Source organism: Nesoenas mayeri (assembly GCF_963082525.1).
Source record: "Nesoenas mayeri genome assembly, chromosome: 1".
NCBI classification, from domain to species: Eukaryota; Metazoa; Chordata; class Aves; order Columbiformes; family Columbidae; genus Nesoenas; species Nesoenas mayeri.
Window position 1 is genome coordinate 160,396,673 of NC_137541.1, and position 25,279 is coordinate 160,421,951.

General features: G+C 41.2%; 1 protein-coding gene across 1 annotated transcript in view; it reads right to left on the bottom strand.

Moving 5' to 3' along the window:
* Positions 1-618: 618 nt before the first annotated feature.
* GPC6 (glypican 6) overlaps positions 619-25,279 on the bottom strand; it is a gene marked incomplete at its 3' end in the record, with an annotated part of 768,346 nt that continues 743,685 nt past the window's right edge. Inside the window, exons 8-10 of the mRNA XM_080347732.1 lie at positions 11,230-11,366; positions 2,065-2,240; positions 619-821 (exon numbers count right to left, since the gene is read on the bottom strand). Coding sequence (XP_080203858.1) covers positions 619-821; positions 2,065-2,240; positions 11,230-11,366 — 516 coding nt within the window. The remainder of the gene's footprint in view (positions 822-2,064; positions 2,241-11,229; positions 11,367-25,279) is intronic.

Genomic DNA, 25,279 nt, shown 5'->3' on the forward strand with positions numbered 1-25,279 from the left:
AGTGCAAGACATTTGCCATTGAAATATACTTTTGTGTTGAAAAAAAATGCAGACTTCCTCCCTATAGCAATGATCATTCTGATGACCTGAATCATCCTACAGAAGTTCCTAAAGGAAACCTGTCTGTCAGTGAAGAACAGTTGCATTATTTTGTTCCTTTCTTGTCTCTTTTTTTTTGTTTGTTTGTTTTGTTTTGTTGATATCTGTTGCAATGCAGCAGCCTTGAGTCAGGCCTGATTCAGAAAGAAAACTGTTTTCTTGGTTTGTTTCCCCATCTTTTTTCTCGTTAGGGGAAAACAGATACTGTAAGATCCTTTTTTACTTTTGCAGCATAAAAGGAAATGAAGCTCAGAAAGTCTCCTGTAATAAAGGTTTGAGAAAGAATTCTCTCAAGGATGGATATAATCTTCAGAGATATCTGAAAAAAACAGGAAGAAGTTCAGTCTGGTACCTGGTACTCTTTGGGAAAACAAAAAATGGAAGCAGGTTGCAGTACTGCTCTCTTCTCGTAGAAAACTGCAAGTGTTTGTGGCATGGTCTGTTGTCCAAGAGTATAAGAAAAGAGGAAAGTTGCCTGTTTCTGTAGCTAAAACACAGTTTCTCTGATCAGATCCAGGATTATCTCCACTGTCTCTGCAGTACGAGACTGATGAAGGCGACAAGCAATGTCTGCAGTGACCAGCCAGGCTGCGTGGCTGAAGCCTCCACCTCCCTCCTGTCAGAGTCGACCAGTGGTGCTTCGGTGGTGACGAAATCGAACTCGGTGGGACAGATGTCATCCGTACAGCCACTTCCACTGCCTGAGCCGCTCGTTTCATCACCTGGCACAAGGAAGTGAGGGAAACAGCATGAGGTCCATGCGTTACAGTATTTGTCCCTTTCCTCCATTCCCGTTCCACCCAGCACCCTGGTGGGGATGAACACCACAGCAGGAACAGGAAAGTGTCAGTGGTGCTAACTTTCGTGAAGTAAAGGATCCAAATGAAAGCCTCTGTGATTTAGTTAGGTGTTTGAATGTCCTTCTGAAAAAGGAATGGATTGCTGGATTTAACAAGGGAAAGTGTAGAGTCCTGCATCTGGGCAGGAACAACCCCAGGTTCCAGTATAGGTTGGGAAATTACATATTAGAGAGCAGTGTAGGGAAAAGGGACCTGGGGGTCCTGGTGGACAACAGAATGACCATGAGTCAGCACTGTGCCCTTGTGGCCAGGAAGGCCAATGGCATCCTGGGGTGTATCAGAAGGGGGGTGGTTAGTAGATCGAGAGAGGTCCTCCTTCCCCTCTACTCTGCCCTGGTGAGACCACATCTGGAATATTGTGTCCAGTTCTGGGCCCCTCAGTTCCAGAAGGACAGGGAACTGCTGGAGAGGGTCCAGCGTAGGGCAACCAAGATGATTAAGGGAGTGGAGTGGAGCATCTCCCTTATGAGGAAAGGCTGAGGGAGCTGGGTCTCTTTAGTTTGGAGAAGAGGAGACTGAGGGGTGACCTTATTAATGTTTATAAATATATAAAGGGTGAGTGCCACGAGGATGGAGCCAGACTCTTCTCAGTGGCAAACAATGATAGGACAAGGGGTAATGGGATCAAGCTGGAACACAAGAGGTTCCACTTAAATTTGAGAAAAAACTTCTTCTCAGTGAGGGTGCCAGAGCACTGGAACAGGCTGCCCAGGGGGATTGTGGAATCTCCTTCTCTGGAGACATTCAAAACCCGCCTGGACATGTTCCTGTGCGACCTCACCTAGGCGTTCCTGCTCCAGCAGGGGGATTGGACTAGATGATCTTTTGAGGTCCCTTCCAATCCCAAACATACTGTGATACTGTGATACTGTGTTTATGGAAAGCCTTCGGTGTCTTTATGCATTTGACATGAAGATAAGCAAGAGAAGCAAAGGAAACAAACATACAACTGGAATTTCATGGGACAGAAAAAGACTTTTTTTTTTTTACCGTTGTCAGCAGCACAGACCATAAAGACCAAAGAAAGGCATTCCAATGTGACCGATTTATAAATATCTTCCAAAGATATACTTATAATGGTTTATAATGGTTAATGATTTCTTACTTGTATCCTGGAAGTTGACATCATTTCCATTATATGCATTCTTCAGTTTGTTAGTCATGACACGTAAGGCCATAATTTGCTGTCGAATGAAGGTGTCTGGCCTTGTGATGTCCACATCTACTTCTGGATTGTTGATCTGGTTGGTCAAGCCATCATTCATAATCTCAGGCAAGTATCTATATAGCAGGATGAATGATTAGTTTAAGATGCAATAAGTTTCAGAAATAAAAGACTGTACAGTAAATGCTGTGCCAAGCAATTTGACACTGATAACAATTATGCAGTTCTTAAACAGCTCCAGTGAAACCACTTTAAAATATGTTTTTTAATTTTACAGAATGTAAAGGCTCTTTTTTAGTAGCTCAGCTGCATGGAGAGCAGAACAGATTTAAGTTATCCAACCTCCTAACTCTCCACATACTCCCCAGCAAGTGCACTGACTCTGTAAACTATAGAAGAGGTTCACCAGCCAGCAGTAAGTCACTGCATGTTCAGATCTTCTGCTGATACGAATGGTTGCACACTAAATTAAGCATCTAGTAGTGCATCCTTCTGTTTTTATTTCTTCCTACTTAAGAACTATGAACTCTTTGTAATATATGGCATATTTGTTGTTCTGAGATAGTTTAGAAGGCTATCTTCAGGCATTATGGCTCTGCTTGTTCAAATGAAGCACTTAATTTTCCTCTCCATTTTTTTCCTTGCACTCCCTTTTGACCACTGTGAACAACATCTCCAGCCTATCTGACATCCAGGCCCATGAACAGTGTTGTGGATTTACCAAACTCCAGTATTGTCTTTAATTTGGACCTTATTCCTTACAAACAGGCTAGACTTACATCTCCCATGTGTGCGTAACATATTTAAGGTATGGCATTTCATATCCATCCACAGACCTGAATTTTTTATTCAGGCTCTCAGCTTATAATTTCTTGATTACTGCAGCATTCCCTTCTTTGACCTTGGCAAATGCAGTCTTAGGCTGCTCACAGGCAGCAAGTGTGTTTTTGCAGGTATCTCTTTTTTGCAGGTATCTCTTCCCCACAAAAATCAGCCCATGCTTTCAATCATCCTACCGTAAAAGTCTTCATCATCTTTTGTTAAATATGCACACTTTTTTTCCTGCTGCTATTTGTCCTCAGGAAACTCGCCTTACAGGCATCTGCAAAGCTACTTTTTTTTTTCCTACTTTGAATCTCTGCTAAAAACTACCCATGCATTTTACAGGTGCTAGGCTGATAAAGGGCTGACATTATTTGTATGTGCTGGCATGGTATCCTGAGAAAATAGTGTCTGTTCTCTCTCATCTGTCTTTATTTACCTACTATCTTTGTCTCATATTTACACTGCAAGGGCTTTGGGGCAGCTCTACCCTTTGTTTGTGCTCTTTATCAGGGTATGATCTATTTTGTAATTAGTTTGCATTCCAGGCTATCTTACTGATGTTTGTGGGACTCCTGTGGGTATGTGCTCAGCTAGTACTGATAGCACAGTCTAGCTTACTAATGGCAAACTTTCATGTTGCCTGGTACCAAATACAGTTTAAGAGTTTTTTACTTCACTTTCACTTGTGCCAGCCCAATTCTCTATCAATATTCAAATTTGGCCCTGGTGTCAGTGTTAGGTTCATACTGGTCTGGAAAACAAGTATATCCCTTAAAAAAAAAGTGAGAGTAACAGAGAAGAAAGGACTTTCTCTGCTGAAGTCATGGTTAAAGGAAGACAAGTTTTGTATTGCTTCTGGAGGTTCACAAAATGATGACTGCTTTGCTACACCAGGGAAGGGTTTAGTCTCATCATAATAGGTACTCACTTCACAAGATGAGACTCATTTGTCATCAGTGGCCTTTGAAAGCTTACATGAGAATAATCCTGGGGGAGTGTGAACATGTAAGAGCAAGACATGACTGCCAAAAATACCCAGCCTCAAACTGTGTGTCTTGTTGTTTCATTAGTACCATAATGAGAAATAGTAGTGCTGTAGGGATCCCATCCAGACTCCTATAGTACAAGCTTAACTACGGTGAGAACACAGAGCCATCTCCCCTAGTACAGAGGACTGCAGACTGCAGTGTTATGAATCACCAAAGATAGAAATTGGAAATAACTCTGCAGAGCTGCCTGGTGGCAGCAGGATGGAGACCTTGGCAGGCAACGAAACTCTGGGCTGCAAAAGAACAGCACCTCTATCTGTCACACGTCTCTACAAATGAAACAGCTGCTGTAGATAAATTACTCAGCCTAGAAGTATATCAGTGATTTCAAGGTGCGGTTGATTAAAAAAAGTAAGAATCTAAGAATTGCCCTGCTGGATCAGAGAGGATGTCCATCTTGCCTGGTACCTTGTTCATGACAAGGGCCATAGCTGTTAGCAACTAAGAGTGATTTGAAATCACCAAATGTTCATGTGGATTGCTCTCCTCGTTTATGAAGAGTTAGATGCTCTTTATTGCAAGCCATCCAGGAGAAGCTATGGCTAGCTCTGAATGGCAGTTCACAGGCTTTTTTTGACTGATTTATGTTTGATTTCATCTTGTCTTATAGTCAATAATAGAAGAAGAATGTACTGACTTCTCAGTAAGCTTTTCATATGGAGACAATATGAGTGAGTCTGGAGATTTAAAGCAGTTAAAGTGCTCTTTTTATTGAAGTTCATATTCTGCACTGTGATCAGTGTGGGTCTGGTGCCCTTCTGAAGACCATCTAACTTTACATGAGCTGGCCTATTCAGTCGTAGGAAGTGATTCAGTCAATCTGTCACACACCTCCTAGTATCTGCTTCAGGATTTGGTGATCCCCAAAACATTTCTGGCATGGAGGCATTAACCCCTCAGGAGAACAGTCCAGTGCATCTCACCTAGATGTGTAGGGTAGCCATACTGGATGTGGGTCACAAGAAATCTATTACCTTATGATTGTCTAAAAGTTAGGTGGATACTTAAATTCCAAGGGGAATGAGCCACTTAGCATTTAGGGCGTAAGGGCATAAGAGCATAAGAATTAAAGAGGCTGAAGTTTCATCTTTAGGTTTATACAGGTACCATAACTTGTACCTGTACAGATACCAAAATATGCAACTGTCAGTGTATGAACAGACTCCCACTCTTGTCAGATCTAGTCGACACAAGTTCTAGTCAAAACTAGTCAGGAGTTTATTTGTCAGTGGAGCAGGGACAGCTGTTAGAGTCCCACGTGCCTTTGGCCAGACGACTAGCTCATTAGATTTCATCTGCTGGGATTCAATTGGACAAACATAGACATCTGGTGCCATTTGAATGCTCTTGGTTATTCCTCCTCTACTCATTACTAGCCCTGAAGTGTGTGGCTTTCCCATAGGTCCTGCACCATATCTACAGGTGTGAGGGGGAGATCATGTAAATTTGGGGTATCTAAAATTATATTAGCTGTCTTTCTTTAGGCAGCTGAATTGAGTCTTAGATGTCAGTTCAGCCACCAGGGTGTATGCTGTTTGGTGTCCTGTAGGGTTTGAATATCCTGTAGGCCCAGTGTCTTATTTGCCAGCTCCATGAAGGTGTCTTGACTATTTAGACAGTCTCACACAGCAGAAGATAAGTGTGTTTAAACTGTTGAAAACTGCCCCATTGACTACACTGTCAGGATATTGGGGATCTCTTCACGTAATTTTTAAGATGTTCTAGCAGTTCTTGCCCAGGGGCTGGTCAGGATGGGAGGTAGTGTCCTGCATCATACTCATCTCAGACATGTCATACAGTCTCAAATGACACTGCTCTTGCTTGGGCAACACAAATGATTCCTTATTGGCTCCCCCACAAGCATCTATATTTAAATGCACGAGTTTACATGCCTGAATGTGAAGCTGAATTCTGCCCTCATTATTGAACTAGTTCATCTCCTTCCTCAGGGGGGAAAAAAAGGCATAAAAGCCTATATTGAATGTAAATATCTTTGAACTGTTTTCCTTTCTTGAAAGGACTGGTATAGATAGAGGAACACGCAGCCCAAGGTGTTTTGTGAGTGACGGCCTCTGAGAGGCAGCCCGGCACATGTTCTGACAAAAGCATTTTGTTGTGTGTAAGGTAGGGTTAAGTCACATGGAATTGGAAGCCATGTCTTGGGACCACTTTTTGACAGAAGATTTGTTGCTGGCTGGGCAAAGTTGTTGAGCACAGCTGCTTTTGCTGTAGTTCTGTAAATGGAGACACCCCTGTGAATTTTAAGCTTTGCTGCTGCTTCTGCTCTCGTTAATGATCTCTTTGTATGCCTGGCCATTACAAGAACTATATGCCCATTATAAACAAAAAGAAGAGAAGTGCCAACTTGAATCAGTGTTTGTTCTTTGTGTCCTCCTAGCAAAAAAAAATAATAAAAAAAAATCAGCTTTCTTAGCCCTCTGAGAATAAAGAAACTGAACAATATTGTTTGTTTTCTGTTGTTTGCTCCTTGCTCAGCTATGTCAGGATTTTAGTGTAATTTACATTGTTTTCTAAAATATTAATGCTTTCTGTTCCTCTTAGCCTTTCCATAGTTCTTGTCTCAGCAGGCACAACAGAGATGTCTTTTGGCACACCATAGCCAAGCACTACAAAGCCTATTTTTTAAAAAATTTCCATGAAAAAAAGACAACACAAAGTGGAGGAATCTTCCTTTTTCTTTCTTTCTTTTTTTTTTTTTTTTTAAAGACATCTGCCTTAAAGGGCACCACTCTCCATATTTTGCTGCTGCTTAGACTATGACTGGAGCAACCCACCTAGGCAGTACTGGAGTATTTCCAGGTGCACAGAATTGTAGGCAATAGAGTACAGAATGCAGCACAGGCTCACTCAGACTGGGCTGGGAGTAGACAGCCACATCTGGTCCAGTAAGATAAGTGCAGTGGAAAATTGGCTTGTTTGGCTAACTAGATCGCCACATCTGATTCTGTTTGCTCAGGAGGTAATCCCCACAGGATTTTTTTATTTTTTTCCTCCAGCTTGGAGAAAAGCTCGAGGAGACAGAAGGAGGGGGGGAAAAATGGCTCATCTGCCAGTTTTTTGGAAGGAAGAAGCTGAAAAAATAAACTAGAGCCATCCATTAAGAATAAGCAGTTTTCCCACTTACTGAGAAGTGGTTTATTCACACTCTTACCAGTGGTGCTAAATGATTATCTTTGCCTACCTCCAGGTAAAGAACATTGAACTGATTCTCATTGCTGGTCAGCAATGAGCAGCTTTCCCAGGGCAGCCACTGGTGAGTCTTTCTTTCCACCTCAATTTCAGCAGAAATGAAAGGCTCTCTGCCCAGGAAGTAGGGACTCACCTACCTATGGCAGGAGAAGAAAATGTCAGGCCAACTGAGACTTTATGCTATGTACATTTGGGTGGAATAGCTTGTAGCTTTGAGCTAGATGTTGAAAATTACAGTGTTAATGTTTCGTTTTATTTCTTACATTTCTCTATGCTTGACTCAAGCACTGGAACAGGTTGCCCAGGGAAGTGGTTGAGTTGCCATCCCTGGAGGTGTACGTAAAAGATATATAGATGTGGTGCTTAGGGACATAGATTAGTGGTGGACTTGGCAGTGCTAGGTTAATGGTTGGACTCCATGATCTTAAAAGTCTTTTCCAAACTAAACAATTCTATGATTCTACAGGTTTGGGTTTTTTTTTTTAATCCTTATAATTACTGTCTGTCTTATATATAATTTTATTTCTTCTTCGTTGTACTTGGAAGAGTGATAGCATTTCTCATGGAAAGGAGGACAAGTCTCATCTCTTCCATAGATTACAGCCTTCCAGAGCTAAAACATATTAATAGGTCTATAGTCCTGGTGAGTAAGAGCACCAAGATGATAGTGAACGAGCATGTCTCACATGGGTTTGTTGAAATGAGTTGGCTGAGTTGGTTGGAGCAAGTCAAGGTTCTTCTGGCTACCAGAGTGGTTGCAGGTTTGGTTACTGTTCTCATTTCAGTAAAAGTCAATCATTCAAATGCTAATAGCTTGGATTCAGTTTAACTCCTAAAGCCTGAATTCCATCATGCCTGGGAAAATTCCTTAATTTCTGGACAACAGTGAAGAGGTAATCAACTGTTAAGAATTTATCTGCATTTAAGAAAGAAGCAAAACTTTGAAGCTTGGTCTTAATGATATTTTTTAGGTCCTAAATATATTTTTAAAACATCTCTGTACATCTGGCACAAGTCATTAATTCTTTAAACATAAAATTATGTTCTTTTGTGAGTACAGATACAATGGGAAGACCTGTTAGGGATCTCTTTAAAAGGCACTTCATTTAGAGTAGCTATTATTATTATTTCTAATATAGATTTTTTTTTTTTTTTTAAAATAAATGTTTTCCCATTTCCACAGCACTTGGTTTCTACCTGATGTGTCCTGATTAAAACCACTCTACAGGATCAGCAAGGAGCCAAGTGCACTCTTCTAGAACGCCAAATAGATGACTCTGTTACCCCATGATTATTCGCGAATTGGTGACCTTCATTTGCTGACTTGGTGTCACTGCAAATTAATCATGGTAGCAAAGTGATATCTGGGGAGTGTAATAACCACAAGTGACCTTGGTGTAATGCCTCTCTCAGGAGAAAGCCTAGCTTTCATTTTCTGTAGTCTCAGATTTGTAACTCTTTTTCCCTGTAAAAGCAGCATCGAAAGGTGATGTGTAGAATGAAACATGAGGAATAGCGTCTATCTGGCAGTTCAAAGTTTCTAATTCTTTATACTACCACGGGCTCTGATCAAAACCTAAAAGCAGTCTTCTTTCCCAACAGCAGACAACACCATGTTGTCTTCTTATTTGTAGTATTATATTAAAGCCTCGGAAAACAGCAGATAGTTAAATTTCTTTTTTTTTCCCCATCATTAGCTGTTGTCATATTCTCTGGAATTAAAAATGCAGCTCCTTATATAGCACAGGGGTGCTTAGGATGGGTGGCACGGTGAACACAAATAGATTTATGCATATTGGCCAAATTTTGCCACGCTTGTTCTTCTGAACTAGTGTTTGATATCAGATACTAATCAGTATGATCAAAGAAACATTATTTTTTTTTCTTTATGCTGCAGTAAATGTCCTTGTTCACCACCCAAGAGGTGATTTTGCATCTAAAGCTAGTTATTTTCAAGTATATTATTTCATATACAAACCATGGCATTCTATGGTATCTCTCTGATTTATTTCTGTTCTCTCCACGTGAAGCATTTGTTGAATTCTGTTATTAAGAGTATGACTATATGTTTCCTGGACAGAGGAACAGTGGCTGAGCCTACTGAGATCATATTTTCAGGAGATACTTCAAAGCTGTAATTCCACATCCAGTGAAATGTGTGTGAGAATATCAGCAGAGGATAGCTTTTCTCAATGGCTCCAGAACATTAATCTCAGAAGGGATCATGAAAATAACCAGAATTGTCATAAGACAAATACTGTAAAAGGATGGTGAAAAACTATGTGCATAAAATGCACCTCCATAACTCCCGACAAATGTAGAAGTTCTTCCAGAACATTCAGTGCAGGAGCAGAAGACAGCTGAAAAGTATTGGCCAGACATGGTACAAGCACTAGCATTGGTCATGGAAGCTAGGAGGGATCATAGAAGGTTTATTTGACTGCTCTTTTGTAGAAAGAGTAGCATATATCTCTTATTAATGCATGCATCCTCCCCATGCATGGCATCCAGCTGGGAGGCCTGGAAATGCTGTTTAACTGCTGCAGCACATCGGCTTGGGGCCATACATTACAAAGCCCATTGACTAGAAAAGATATTATAGGGGAAGATAAAACCACATTTCTATTTCTCTCTTCACGCTGTTCCTGTGTGATGAGTCCTGTAAGAGCCAGATGCTCCTTCTCACTGTCTTTCTCAGAGTCCCTGGGGGATTTCTCTGGATCTGGGACTCAGGGGCTGAGCAGTGACCTGTGCTTTTGGACAGATTTGTTGTGTGTGTCTCAAAGTGGGTTCAGTGGGCTAGCAGCATCCCAAACAGCCCTCTCCTTTCATCTGTAATATGAATCCTATTAAGCCTTATGTAGTCAGGCTAGGAGAGAGGGTGTGTGTTCAGTGCAAGACCTCTTCCTGTGAAGTGTGTGCTTGATAAAAATGATTATATGATGGGATTGGTGTAATCTATCTGTGTATCCATCAGTCCATGCAAAATGACATTTAACATGTTAGTGAGTTTCTTCCCATGTAGTCTTATTTTCATCAAGCTTTTATATTTTATGTGCTTGTCTCACTTTTTTTTTTTTTCTATTTTGTTTTTTGTTTTTGGTTGTTGTTTGCTCGTTTTTTAATTCTGACTTTGTCTGTACCATCAGGTAAAGGAAGATAAAGATTCCAGTGTCTGAGTGCCAGAAAGCATAACTGCTCTCCAGATTCAGCACTCACCAGACATCAAAGCTCTCAACTCCTTCCATCTCCCCAAAAGCGCAAGCTACCACTGCAGACCTGAAACCTGACTGCCTCCAGTGTGGTCCTTGAGCCAGTTCCTCTCTTGGTCTTTCTGAGCAGGGATAATCAGATCCTCTCCTCTGTCAGCTGATGAATCCACCCTGGGACCTTTGGAGACACCTGCTCATCTACCAGCTCCAGCCCTGCCACAGCCAGCAACAAGCAAACTTCAAAATTAAAACTCACAGAAAACTCATCACAAACAAGGGCAGATAACCACAGTATCTTATGAAATAACATAAGGTCAAGCCTTGTACACAAGGTAAGTAGGAGTGTCGCATTTATTCTCTGCTGGCTATTTTTTTTCCCCAGCAAATAGCCCTAAGCTTTGCCAGCCAATAGCAAATAGAGCTGAAATTCCAATTTCTGTTTCATCCCAGTATGATATCCCGAGAGTGCAATTGCTTCACAAGCTGTCAGTCTCAACACAGGGATGCTAAATGGAGCTAAAGAGCTCTTTGAAATCTCGATATAAATTATCCTTCTGGAGCTGAACCAATGAACATTTTCTGTGTTCCCCTGCTGACACGCTGTGCACATTTACCCTGACTCACACTCCGGCTTTAATGGCACCTTGACAATAAGTAATCTCAGCTACAAGCTGCGTGTGGACGATTACTTGCTCTCCCCATTTCTGTTTTGCCCTTATAAATGGTTTTGTGAAACGCCCTTAGTTTTGTGATTGCTTCAGGCTGGATGGGGATTTGGATCGAGTGTGGTGGAGAGGGGTCCACCTCACCTCGCCTTGGTGTGGCCATTCCAGCAGTCCTCCTCGACTGACGGACCAGCTGTCACTCGCTCATCCTTGCAGATTGTGTAGGGTAAAGTTGACCAGAACTTTTTAGAGAGCTTTAGTTTTTCTTTAATGTCTGTTACCTGATTAAGAGACAATGAGAGGGAAAACAGGTTAAAAACATCAGCCATGCTCACTATCATGTTAAATAAAGTTTAATTCCATAATGATGATGATGGTGAAGGTTAAGACGACTGAAGGTTCTAAAACTTAAATTTCTGTACTTATGAGCAAGGCACTCAGCTTTTGGTTTCAGAGAGCACAAATAATCAAAATCACGTTTTTCCACAAGCAAGACATTAATAAAAGCATGTTACACCTTGCTCTTTCTAGTGTCCATTTGTCTAAGATTTTCTAGATACACATATTTCTAAGAATTAATATGCCTCACAGTCTGCTGAATGTAAATTCAGTTAAACAGTTTACATCAGATGAAATGTCTCACCCACCAACTTTGTCATGTTTTAGATAAATATTATATTTAGAGCTACATAAGCAGGTTCTAAAAATTGGTGCAGTGCTGAGTTGATGTTGAACCGATTTAAGATACGTAGGCTGAACACATTGCAGTACATTTTGTTTTCAGTAACAGCAAGAAGTTTGTGTATATACATGCATGCAGAGACTACCTTCATCTTTGCTATTAGGTGTAGATAAATATCTGCAGCTGGATACAGACTTCAGGTTCAAGAAATGTTGGGAAAATAGTGAAACAGTTTCTTTACATTATAAACTCCTTGAACAAGGAGTTTGTAATTTGGCATGATTCAGCAGCAAGCAGGAACAAACTGAATTTCCAACATCAATTTAACGAATAAAAGCTCTGGCTAAAATGTTACCAGTTCTTCTTTTATGTTTTGTACACTGGAGTGGAAGAATCTACAAGAATAGATACAAAACACAACAAAGGACAGACTACAAAGGATGAATGGTGTCACTGTTGTTCTTATGGAAACAGATGCATTTCACATTAAGTTGTAATAGGATTTAGGGGAGCTTTTTGAATAGCTTTCAAAGGAAATCACTGAGCTTTATTCTTCAAAAAAACCCAAGAAATAAAATCTCTCCATTCTTCCATTCAGGTTTGAGATTGGCTTTTAGGTTGTTGAGGTGCAATATTGTACTTGGCTATTTATCTCTTTTATCTTTTGTTCTGAAGACATGATAGCTCTCTGAGCAAATGGCTCACGCTGCTTTGCCTTGCTTAAACTTGGTGGAATGTCACTTTATTAGCTAGGAGATAGAAACAGCCAAGGATGTTATTTCAGAAGCACCATCCACATTTTCATCTATAAGAAATAAGTCAGGCAGTATTTGGCTGCATGAGCTATTGACAGTGTTTCTGGCCATGACAGACGCCTTATAAATCTCCTCCACACTTCTTGCCAAGCCCTAGTGGCTTTGTTTTCATATGAGACACTAGCAGCATTTGCAAGCCTTAAAAATCTCAATAGGGGAGCCCTGTCAAGCCAAAATTTAAATTCCAGTTTACAGATCACAGGCAAGCCTTCATCAGTAGGGGGAATGTTCTCAGGATGCCTGCCCTTTCTGATGTCTTTGGCTGATGGGACCAGGGTCTTAGGGCAGACAGCAGCCTCTCCTTCTGCTCATGCTGAAGGTAAAAACTCCAGGATCCCTCCCAGTACAGCTAACCAGCACAACCAACTGGGTTAAGCTGCCCAGTGTTCACAGAGAGGTGTGTAAAATCCTGTTAGGCCACAGTGCGGTAAATCAGACAGAGGAATCCTATAGAATACATAGGGAAGAGGGCGTACAGGCAGGAGGATCCATTCATACAAACTTCAGGAACAGGAGAGCCAAGGGGACAAATTTTCTTATTTATTGCCCATGCCTGGATAACTACACAAGCATTTTGATTGATAGCAGTGGTGAGCAATTAGTTTTCAAAGCAATAACTTCGCCACTATCTGGAAGTTATTTTAAGCTATTCAAAACTCAGATGTTTAGAGTTACATTTAGATTTCTACTAATCAAATGAGAGCTGGTTCTCCCAGACTGCAGACTTCTGTTTTTGAACTGCAAGTGAGACAACACCCATTTAAAAGTGATTTCCTCTCCTGGCCCTTGTAAGGGCTGTAATATGGAGTACACAGAAGTCTGCAAAAGAGTGGAGAGTGATTCTTACAACTCACATGCTGCACAGGCTGTCCAGATACTCCCGGAAAATCAGAATGAAGACTCCCATTCCCTAGTCACCTCTGAAGATATAAAATGATGTTTACATACTCTATATGTGTGCTGCATATAGACAACAAATCATTAAATTTCCTAGCAATAAAGATTGTTTTGTTTTGTTTTGTTTTGTTTTCAGAAATGCACCTGGCAAAGTAAGATGGTCTTGCTTTACCCAGGATTGTTGGCAAATCACAGGTTTAATCTCACAGACATCCCCCTGAGATGTCATTCCCATTTTAGAGCCTGGGGGGAAGGGAGACATTTACATGACTCACAAAAAGCAGCAACAGCAAAAATGACTACAGCTTAGGAAAAGGTTACCATTTGCAGCCCCCTCTAGGCTCCTCCAATTCAGGTGCATTTTAACAGTTTTTTATCCCCCTCAGGTATTCCCCCTCAAAGCTGTTCCCAGCTCCCCCTTGTGTTATTTCACCAGCGAGTTTTAAACAACTTGTGGACTCAGACTGCGAAGTGTTGCACTTTCCTGCTGTGTGACCGGATCTCTAACCCTCTCAGCTTTTGACAGTGGAGTTCACACATCTACCTGAACAGTTCCTCGAACCTCACTCTGAAACGGGTTTTCTGAAAATTCAGGGTGGTTTCTGATGGCCTTGAAAGAAGAATTATGAGCACGGATTGATTCATGTGCTTTTTCAACGTAGCCCAATGGCCACGTTCACTTCTGCATGATGAACGCTTTGGCTGGCAACAAATTTGGAGGACTTTTAATCTAACTTTAAATGCAGAATAGAATTAGGTGATATAATGCCCGTGGTGATATGTAAAACTTTTGCCTGTGGGTTTTGGTGGCTTCAGTTCTGGGATCTTCTCAAGCATGGCCACAGAAAGTCTCTTATTAGTCCCCATGGTTATGCATGTCCCACTGTACCTCATTCTGATCACCATCAGCATTTAAAAATGTGTTACAGATGTGCAGTCCCTTGAAAACAAGGCAGAAGTTGCTAAGGATTCAGTTAACATTGCTTGCTTGTGATTTACCAAGTCAGACCTTAGTGACCTGTACCCTTGTAAATGATTCTTTGGTATTTCCTATTCTTTGAATTAAAGATTGACTTTCAAGCTCGGTTAGCTTCTGTGGAAACATTTAAACATGAGATGTATGCAATTTTGATATTTTACATATTTCCTTTCCATTTTCTCTAGCGGAGATTTATTCGGATTAGGACAGCAGGATCTCTTTGGCTGTAGTTAGCCTGACTTTCCCTAGCTATCTTCCTGACACAGCCCTGATATTATACTGAACTACTTTTTTTTTCAGCTACTTTCAAGGTACTAAATTTGTTTTAAACTGCAATACCTTGTCTCTCATAAGAAAAAGGATATAGCAAGAGCTATGCAAAGAGTCAAATTTTCAATTTAATGGGAGATATATAGAAATGGATATTAAAATAGCCTGGCCTTCATCTATAATTGCTAACAGAAGGGAAGCGTTACTGTGTAGGTGAGAAAAGTTAAATATTTGCCTCATTTCCAAAGAGAAATTCATATCCGGAGTTATGGAAATGGTGTAGTTACATGCCCTACGTTGAGAAATACAGTTCATTTCTTATTTCTGCCGCTGACTTCTTATGTGACTGAGGCAGTCATGTATGTCATGCAATTCCTCAGCAGAATTTGGAAGAGCAGCTGTGAGTTCAGTTCCAGTCCTACCAGCACAGGTTCAGTTATAAGCAGGTAAATAAAGATGACCAGTGTTTCTGGCTTCTTTACTCACTTTGCATTCTAACATAATGAAATGAGCTAAAAAGCAAGCCCATCATTTTAGCTGGAATCAGACCTTAGCATTCCTTGTTTTGATTCAAGACATATGGATAAATTAGAAGGACTTGCCAGGATAATTCAAAAAAGCCTTGAAAATACCATGCAAAATCAAAAGTGAGATGACTACATTTTATAAGGTTTGAAATACCCCAGGAAGACATTTGTTTGTGAAATGAGCAGCCATTTCTCATGGAATCCACTTTCATTTCCAATAGAAATGTGGGAGCCAAAAAGCAAATTTTAAAGGTGGAAGCCCTAAAATAATTTTTAAAAAGTAAATTCCCTTTTTTCCTCCTCCTTTCCTGCTAAGTTCTCCCCTGGCAAGTCCATCTCATCCCCTCCAATATATTCCCTACTTTCACAGATAGGGGAATATTAGAAAACACTAAAAGAGTGTTCAAAGCTAGTAGAATGCATCCAAAACTGACCCAAATTCAATGCAATAAATGACATGGAGTCTTGCTTGTGTTAAGGAGAAACGATTCTCTTTAACCTTCTTTTTTTTTTTTTTTTTCTTCCTGATGTTTTTGCATTGCATGTTTTTTTCTTGTTTATCCTGCAATTTGGGAAGATTTTATTTTTGATATGCAAGCAGAATATTGAGCTTGCCTTTCTGTCAATACCTTCTCCCTGGGGATGATGCTCAGAAACACCTCCATGTAAAGTCCCATTGAGAGTTAAGCCTTTATACCCCAGGAAAATGTACAAACGTTTCTGGCTGATGACTGGACATCACTTCTCCGATGAAGCAGGGTGCCACTCCGGATGATGCACCGTGGGTGGGCATGTGGTGGCATAGCCACTTGGAAGATGTTTGCAGTGGATGTTTGTGATGGGGCACTGTATTAATAATTTCAGGGACTTCAGGCTGGGTTTGTAAAATGTATCCTACTGGTGTGTGACACCAACAGAACAGTTACAGACAGTGAGCAGAAAGAGACCTGGGGTTTTGCCTTAGAGGAAGGACATGAAAGTAGCTATCACAAGCCATGTTTGTGTCTATGTAGTTTCTTTAGTCACATACTCCTTTGCCCTTCAGTCCACAAGCAACATTTAACTAATGCCACTTCTTCATGCTACATTATTTCCAGATGAAAAAACAGACTGTTTTCTACTGCCTGCTGCTTGCTTTCCCCTAGATGTGTCTAACATACCCAGCTACGCACCCGGCACCCTTGCAATCTCTATTTAAAATGATGTAGAGCTTGTATTAATACAATAATGGGCAGCTTGATAACAGATTTATGGATATGGTGCTTGACCACCTGAGCTGCCTGTGGGATCATGAGGAGCATGTCCTTCGCCATGGGCATGGCCAGGTAAGAACAAACAGATCATCACAATCTGATTTGTGTTATGCCATACTAGCAGAAAGCTGCACCAGACTTTCATACATCGATCAGTATTTATGTCCATTAGGGATTTAATTTGAAAGCATTCTAAGACTAATGGCCAAGAACTTGTTTAAAAGGACTAGGTCAGCAAGCACATATTATACACTGTCTCTAACTGATGGTTGTGTTTGTGTCTGCTGCATGTGGGTGTCACAGTTAGGATAAGAATCATATGACATAAGCAAGTTAGTACAGAACAGAGGAGTGTTTTAATTGACACACAGTTTGCCTTGCAAACTGGGCTTAATGAAAAGTAGTTCACTCAGACCCCTCTTTTAAGAGCTGCCTCTCAAGAAAGACGTCTCCTCTATGTACTTTGCTACAAATGCCAGCTTTATATAGATGTCTGAGGCACTAGGCAATTGTGTATAAGCAACTGAATGGGGCTCCCTCTATCTCACCCAGCTGTTTGAGTTTAGCTAAAGAGGATATCTCTTGCAGAGGTTTTTTTTTTTTTAAGGCACCTTCATTTCTCCACTAATTAGATATGGGGAGTGTAAGTGCATATTTTTTGTATAGGACAGCTCATTAGGTGCCCAAAATTTCAATATGTGTTAGCTACCTCAGCGAGGACGACCTGCTTTGATTCAAAACGAGTGAAGCAGCACTTTATTTGCTCTATATGGAGATTACTTTTCCATACATTATACATTTGCACACCTTCTAATAAAAGAAATCTAAATGCCAAGCAGCTGCCGAACCACCACGTGCTTGATCGTGGATTATTTTTTTCAGCCTTTTAAGAAACAGTGAAGTGCGTAGGGCACGGATTCAGCTGGATTCGAGCACGGCGTGGGCTCCGGCTGCTGGGGAGCACCCTGGATGTGGGGGTTCCTGGAGATGGCAGTGTTGCTCAGCCTTTGCGCTGCTGCCAGCCCCCCGACGTGCGCCTGCTGCGTTTCCCAGAGAATAACGCCGTAGATTGTTCCGCTGAATATAAAACTGACAACCCTGTTATTTTAAACTCAAAAGTGACAGGCTGTTATTTTAATGAGGTCTGCCAGTGCCAAGGTTAACCAAAGCTTTATTTCCCCTACAAAAGTTTAAGGCTGCGGTTCTAAAAAGGGGGCTGTGAAATTTTATGGTTATTGATACTTTCTCAGCGCAGATAAGTTCTGAGGATTTCACTCAGGCCTTCTTGTGCAACAACTGTTTTTGTTTTTCTGCCCCTTTAAAAAAAAAGACGACTTTGTGACTTTAAATGGTCCGGAGCTCTGCCAATGACTGCCTGCTTGTGATTCATGTTTCTGCACAGAAAAGCAGATGACAGCTCTTCTCATCAAGAACTAACACTGAGTCCCAGTTATAAAGCACAAATGGGTGCTTGGGCAATTTGTGAAAAAAAACAAATGAACTAGGTGACTTTCCAAAGCAGCAAGACTTTTCCCACCAGAGTATTTTAAAGTGAAATGAAAGGGTTTTTTTTTTTCCCCTCTCCTTGTCTCTAAGGGCTACCCACATCTTTGACAAGCAAAAGTTAAGGCCTTTAATAACCTTATGGCACTGCTATCTTTTTGTGTCTTTTGTGTCACCTGGAGACCCCACCTCCAGCAGTTCCTGCAGCTCTGCAGAGAGCTTAACACTGCCTCACATCACCAAATGGAGGCTTCTTTTTAATAAAAGCACTGACATTATTGCTTACAGACAGGTAAAGTCTGACACCAAACTCTTCCCACAGTCAACATTCATTTTGGCTGGGGAGAGAGGAAAGGAAGGAGTCTGTCAAATGGTGGAGCAACCTGGGCTAGACTTCTATTCCTTTCCAAAAATGTGCCCATTCACTTTTTGCCTTGCTCATGGCTTGATTTGCACAACCAGTCTGCCTCGTTAAGTAGGTATGTCGGGGCCAAGTTCACTGCTCATGGCTCCCCAGTAAATAAAAACTTGGCTTTTTGAAAGTGGAAGTCACTGGAAACATCTGTGTCTTGAAACAGAAATCTGTAGGGACTTGAAGCATCTTTTCCCTTTCCTGCAGTATCTGGGAGCAGTTCTAAAGAGCTGGTCTATAAATCTGGCTCAAACAAATCCAAAGCACTTGGAACAATCAGCTCTTTATTGCAGATAAGTAAATATACCAGAAGTATGCTGGAATCTTAAAGATAAAATGCCAGAGGCTTTTCTGTGGTAAGGCTCAGACATTAAGCACTGATTCTTTGTGAACAGTCCTTCACCTCTCCAAGCATAAATGATAATATCTAATGTAAACAATTACTGATAGAATATTTCAAACTTATACAAACTTTCATTTGTCCTCGAAATGTTCATCTGCTACCAGTAGTGAAGTGGTTGTTTCTTCTCTTAAAACTCGAGGGTTTACAGGCTACTGCATGTGTTATAACAGACAAGGAGTTCAAGCAAACAAACAGCTCTGAGAAGCAAAAGCTGGGATCCCTCCTTTCATAACAGAGCAAGAAGGATAATTGTACTTCATACTTGAAGTGGCCTTACATTTAACTTCATTTCTTCTAGTGGTTACTTCTTGACATAACTCCATTGCCTTCCAAACTGAAGAAGCTCTCAGTGGACTCTCAATGCCTTGAAATAACTCAAGATTCAGCAATAAGATGATGGCTACCCTGGCAGCAACTTCTGGGCTTCTGACCTTCCTCCCTCTCAACCACAAGTGGCACATCCAGTTGTTTACCCAGAGTAGACAGAGCCACAGAGAAAAAGCTGTGCTAAGGTGGCCAAAAATACAGAAAGCAAAGAAAAATGTAAAGCCAGGGTATGAAAGTAGGAGTTTTGATAAAGGATCCACCTTAAGATTTTGAAATTACTGTATGCTGTCATAAAATATTTGAGATGTCTTCCATACAATTTAAAAACCAGTACAGTTTTCCCTATGGACTTCAGGGACCTTTTGGCATTGTTCACAAAGGCCAACTATACTACCTCTTTCTTCAGGAAGTTTAGGTCTAAAAGCATCTGCTCTTCCATGACTGGTGTTCTTATGCTGCGAAGTGATTCATTAATCAGTTAATCAGACTATAGCATCTTTCTCAGCCTATTTTAAGGCTATTGGAAATTTGTTCTCTCTTTTGCCATGTGCCTTCCTACAAGAGAAAGATATAAAAAGATCTCCTTCCCTCCAAGCATATGTTGTGCAGCCCAGGGTGTAACCCCTGCCTGCCCTGGGCCGGGAGGGGAGAATGTCAGGCCCTGCAGGCTCAGCCCAAGTGAGGGTGGTCGTGAGGAATAAGAAGTTAGAGCAGGGAAAATTCATTTATCTGCATCATAACTTGTAATAATGTTTTACTGGAACAACCCAAACTTGCAGGCACAGCATGCAAAATCCTGCTTCCTCCAATATTATGTTTTCTTTTAATCCAGAATTAATGCTTGGTAGGTTTCCCTCCCCTAGTGATTCTAGTTGTCAGTCATTCAGCTTAACTGAAACAAGAGCTTGATTTCAAATGCCGGGATATTTGCATTCTGGATTATTTTAATCCACATACACAAATCTGCATTATTACGAGTGGTGAATATATACTGTTGGGAAATAATTAGAAGTCAGTGCAGAGACTCTGTGACATTGCATGTGCTGATTGTGGTGATGTGGAGTTCTGTATCTATTTTTTTGCCAAATTTTCTATCTAAGCTCTTCGAGGAAAATGTACAATTTCATTTTCAGAGCTGTTTCAGAGACAAGAGAGGATTCAACAAATTGGTGTTATATCACATGCAAATATAACTTGTTAAAACATCTAAGTCAAAAATGAAAAGTCACGGAAGACTTAGAATGAAAATAGTAATATTTTCAGAGAGTGAAAGGTTTAACAAAGGACATTTCTACCAAGGCAAGTAGACTCAGCTGGAAAAGTGCTTATCAGGAAAACAATCAGAGTCAGAGAGAGCCTTGTAGTGTAAATCCACTATGTCAATAGTCTAATGACTTTCATTGCCTTCCTACTGAGGAGAAGGTGGGTTGTCCTCTGCTAATGTGGAGTTGAGCTCTCTTGTCCTTTCATGATAGGGTTAAGTACTCCAATTACTGGATCCCAACAGAACAACTGCACACAGCTTCCTCAGGGCTGCCAGGGACAGACACAGGCAGAAGACATAGAGGCTGCATGTAGGTTCAGCTACTGCTAGTGCTTAAGGTTCCTTCTAAAAGAGGGAGAAAATTTAAGTGCAGTTTGAAGTACAGCAAAGTAATGAGGCATTCTCATAAGATTTTGTCTAAAAGCAGCAAAATCTAATGAGACTAATCGATTTCCTGTTTTATGCCACGGCTGAGTGGAAAGCTATGAATTTAGATATTGCAAGATTGGTGTTCAATCTAATCCTGTATCAGGAAATGATCCACTTCTAGTTTTTTGTTCACTTTGAAGCTAAAAGAGCTTGGACACACTTATGTCTGGACTCTGGAGTCTGAGCCTCGTGACTCAGTGAGCAGTATGAATTCAAGGTGTACTGCCCACCTCAGCCATAAATTCTGCAAGACCATTCACAGAACCTAATTTGGACAATTTAAAGAGCAAACACCAACAGAGATATTTTGTATGGATAAGAGTGGGCATAGTAGCAAGCACTCGAGGTACACTGTGTGAATCTGAATGAGAAGGTGTCTGTCCCAAAGAGTTTTCATTCCAAATACAAAAAGTGAGAGGAGAAAGTAATACCCCTATTACATATATATATATATGTATGAAAAAATACCTATATCTTTAATAAAATAATTATATACAAAGAAAATTATTTGAAATCAAACAGGGAGTTACTGGATAAGCAAAGCGTTACTCCTACATCTCTTGCACCTTTTTAATGAAAAGTCTGTTTTGCCCCCTTGAGTATTGCTTTAATCAATAAGCCTCTCCACTCTTCCAAGGATATGTCATGTCACCTAACAGTCATGACAATACAGCATAGTTCAATCTATGTTCAAATCAATCGGGTAAATATAGCATGCAACTAGACTTAGTGTTACTGCTCGAGTATTTATTGTGGCTCTTGGGCAGGTTTTGTATGTTGCCATCCATCTCGCTGCCACAAGTGTGATGTTGACGTCTGGGCACTGAATGTCACCACAGTGCTGAGAGGGGAACATCATGTTCTGGTGAAGAGGTCAAGTGAAGAGGCCTGAGTCAGGTAGCTGCATGTTTAAAGTTGATTTTTGTTTCCCAAGAAGGAAGGGCAAGCACCAACCCAGGGGTGGATGGGAAGGCGAGCGAGACAGAGCTGGGAAAAGCTGGAGAAGGTGAAGCTGTGGCCACTGCTCCTGACAGCCTGGGAAAGAGGAGGCTGCTCGGGCTGCTGCCCTGCATGTGCTGAGCAGTGACAGCAGTCATGTCAAGCCTGTCTTCTGCTACAGGCACCAGCAGCAACAGGCACCAACCATCTTGCTGTGCCTGCCTGTTCCCCTTACCTTTAGTGCTAATGCAAGAGACTTCCATATCACGGAGACCATAGAGGTTGGCCAAGAGGCCCAGCTGTGTCCCAGGGTGCATCAAGCACAGCATTGCCAGCCAGGTGAGGGAGGTGATTGTCCCGCTCTGCTCTGCACTGGTGTGGCCTCACCTGGAGCACTGTGTGCAGTTCTGGGTGCCACAGGATAAAAAGGGTATAAAGCTACTGGAGAGTATCCAGAAGAGGTCTATGAAGTTGGTGAAGGGTTTGGAGGGGAAGTCATATGAGGAGCAGATAAACTTATTTGTTGTGTTCAGCCTGGAGAAGAGGAGACTGAGGGGAGACCTCATAATGGTCTACAGCTCTCTCACAAGGGGAGGACGAAGGGCAGACACTGATCAAGAGATCTGACAACCAACGATATGACTCAAGGGAATGTCAGGAAGATGTGCCAGGGGTGGCTTAGGTTGGACATGAGGAAAAGGTTCTTCCCCCAGAGGGTGGTGCAGCACTGGAACAGGCTCCCCAGGGAGGTGTCACGGCCCCAAGCCTGACAGTGTTCAAGAAGAGACTGGACAAGCCCTCAGACACATGGTGTGAACTGTGGGGTTGTCCTGTGCAGGGACAGGAATTGGACTCAATGATCCTTGAGTGTTCCTTCCAACTCAGGGCATTCTATGATTCTATGATTCAGACACATGGTCCTGACAGGCTGTGTGGCTCTGTGGTGACAAGGATGCTGTCTCTGGGACATGTGAGGCACAAATTAGATGCAGCAAGAAGGTGCTGTGCATGTTCTTCTGTGCATTGGCGAGTGCAGGGCGGGTGGTGAAAGCAAAACTACAAGACCCGAAGCAATCGAGCTGCAATGGACAGCTGGGGATTCACTTCACAAAGAAGAGGAAAATATTCTTGCTTCATTTTTCCCACAGAGCCCAGACAAACCCTTGCCTGCTCTTCACAGCTGCCTGTGAGCACAAACAGGTATAAATGAGCATTACCTGCTGCAGAGCTGCCTAGAGCTGGCAGGCAGCGTCCTGCTGGCTGCCCCTCTTGATGGAAGTGAGTAGCTGGACACAAGATTGATGCTGGCTCCTTGTACATATACAGCTTAAAAGCAGCCCAGCCTCTGTGCCAGCACCCTCAGGATGGAGGCAGCTGAACACTGGTTGTTTAATTGTCTCTTTTTTCCAAGTACCTTCCCTGCCTTAGCATGCTACTGCATTTCAGCAAGGATTCACGCAAGGCCATACCAGGCATTTGGTGATCACAAACTGTGTTCCCACAGTCATGAGTCTATCATGAAAATAATGACATTATAAAAGTAGCAAGTGCTGCAATTTATTTGCCTCTGAAATCTAGAAGTTTTAGAATTCATGTTTTGGAGGATTTAGTAATAGTCACAAAGGCAGAAAATGGGATTTTTTTTTGCCATAATAGTGAAGACTGCAGATTTAAGGAAAAGCAGTTTCACAAGACATGGGGTGAAAAATGTAGAAAATTTGCAGTTCTGTGTATAAAAACTAAACCCAAACTTCTTTACAGGGTAGAAAAAGCTCAAAATGGAAAAAAAACGCATCCTCACAAAGGGTAGCATCACAAATGAGATAAAGATAAAAATAGAAACATTCACATTTTCTCTCTATTTTAGGTATAAAACCGGGGATATTTTCCAGTCAGGAGCTCATCACCAGAGAGAAGACATTACTCTCACTGAGCCAAAGCTGCCGCTGATATTGAATGCATAAAATATAGGCCACTGCCTGAAGTATATTTTCAGGAGCATCCCATAAGCATCCTGAGCTCCACAAACTCTTTAATTTCTTATCCTCTTAATTAGAGCATTTCAAGAATGTTGTTTAAAAAAACTGGGATTTGGTGAAATGGAGGAGAAAAGGACCAGGAAACTACTGGCACAGGGTGGAAAGGTCCTAGCTACCCCCCATCAGAGTTTGCCTGGGTATCTGAGGAAAGAGCAAAACCTGCCATCTCTGGATTACTTGTGAGAGGAAAGACATGATGTTGACAGGAAAGAAATATGATTTTTGGCAAGGTAGTGGGAAAATTCCTTTTCTAAAATATTTACCTCCAAAGATCTCAGAGTAGTTTGAGAAGTCAAACTATAAGGAAAAATTATGATGACTTACCTGAAGTATAAACTCAGTTAATTGTTTTACCCATCAAATTGTTCAGTAGCAGTGATTATGCTATAAATTATAACTCATTTTTCAGTCCGTGCAAATTTACTTCAGTACTTCCCTGAAAATTCTCTGACACTAATTTATGCAGGCCAAAGTCATGTTCTGTCAAATGTGTCTCAGGCTATCATACTTCATCAGTCCATCAAAGCCAATAACAGTAGACAGGGTTTTTTGGGAAAAAAAAAAAAAGTAAAAAAGAAGTAAAAAAAAAAGTAGATGAACAGAAGTCTTTTATAATGAGTGAGATAATGCTTGGGATTCAAAAAAAAAAGAATGGGTTTCAGACAGATTGTTCTACTTCTATCCGCTGCTCTTAAATCTTCATATACAAGAACAGCAGGGTCCTAGAGTGGACCTGATGTTTGCGGAGGAAAGGGAGCAAACATACCTACCATTGTTCTCAAATGTACAAATGCTCGGAGAGGGGTGGCTTGAAAAAATTTCAAAGCCTGTGAAAGGAAACAGCCCAGCACCATTTTTCTTTATTTAATTCCCACCTACAGTGGAAAAAAGAACATGAAGCAAATATGGTGTTCAAGGAAAAAAAAAATTAAATTATACTTATTAGCATGCCTTTTATTCTGCACTGTTAATGTCTTGCTGTTGTGTAAAAAGATTGCCACAAGGAAGAACAAGAAGCAGAGAAGTATAGAATCCTAATTGAGGTTTCCATCCTAAGCAAAACACCGTGATGATTGCTCATTCGTTTGGCATTCCTTCTCTCCCTTAGTCAGCACTCTGAGTGGCAACATCATCCTGTGATACTTCTGAATAACAGCCTGACCTACTGGTCATTTGCCAGAAGAACTAACAGTTGTTGACTACTCTGCCCTTAATATCACACAAATAGTTACATTCACTCCAGTTCAGACCTTCAGCCACAAATGGGCACATACGAGGAGGAGTGGTCACGCAGCATTGATCGTATGAATTCAGCAGCTATAGGGAGGGGTGATGAAGTTCAACTTTTTTTTTGTCACAGCAGTAATAACTTGCCATGAAATACAATGAAAAATTAATTCCTTCTCATTTCATTCGGTTATTTTTTAAAATTATTTTTCTTTTTCTGTTTTTTCT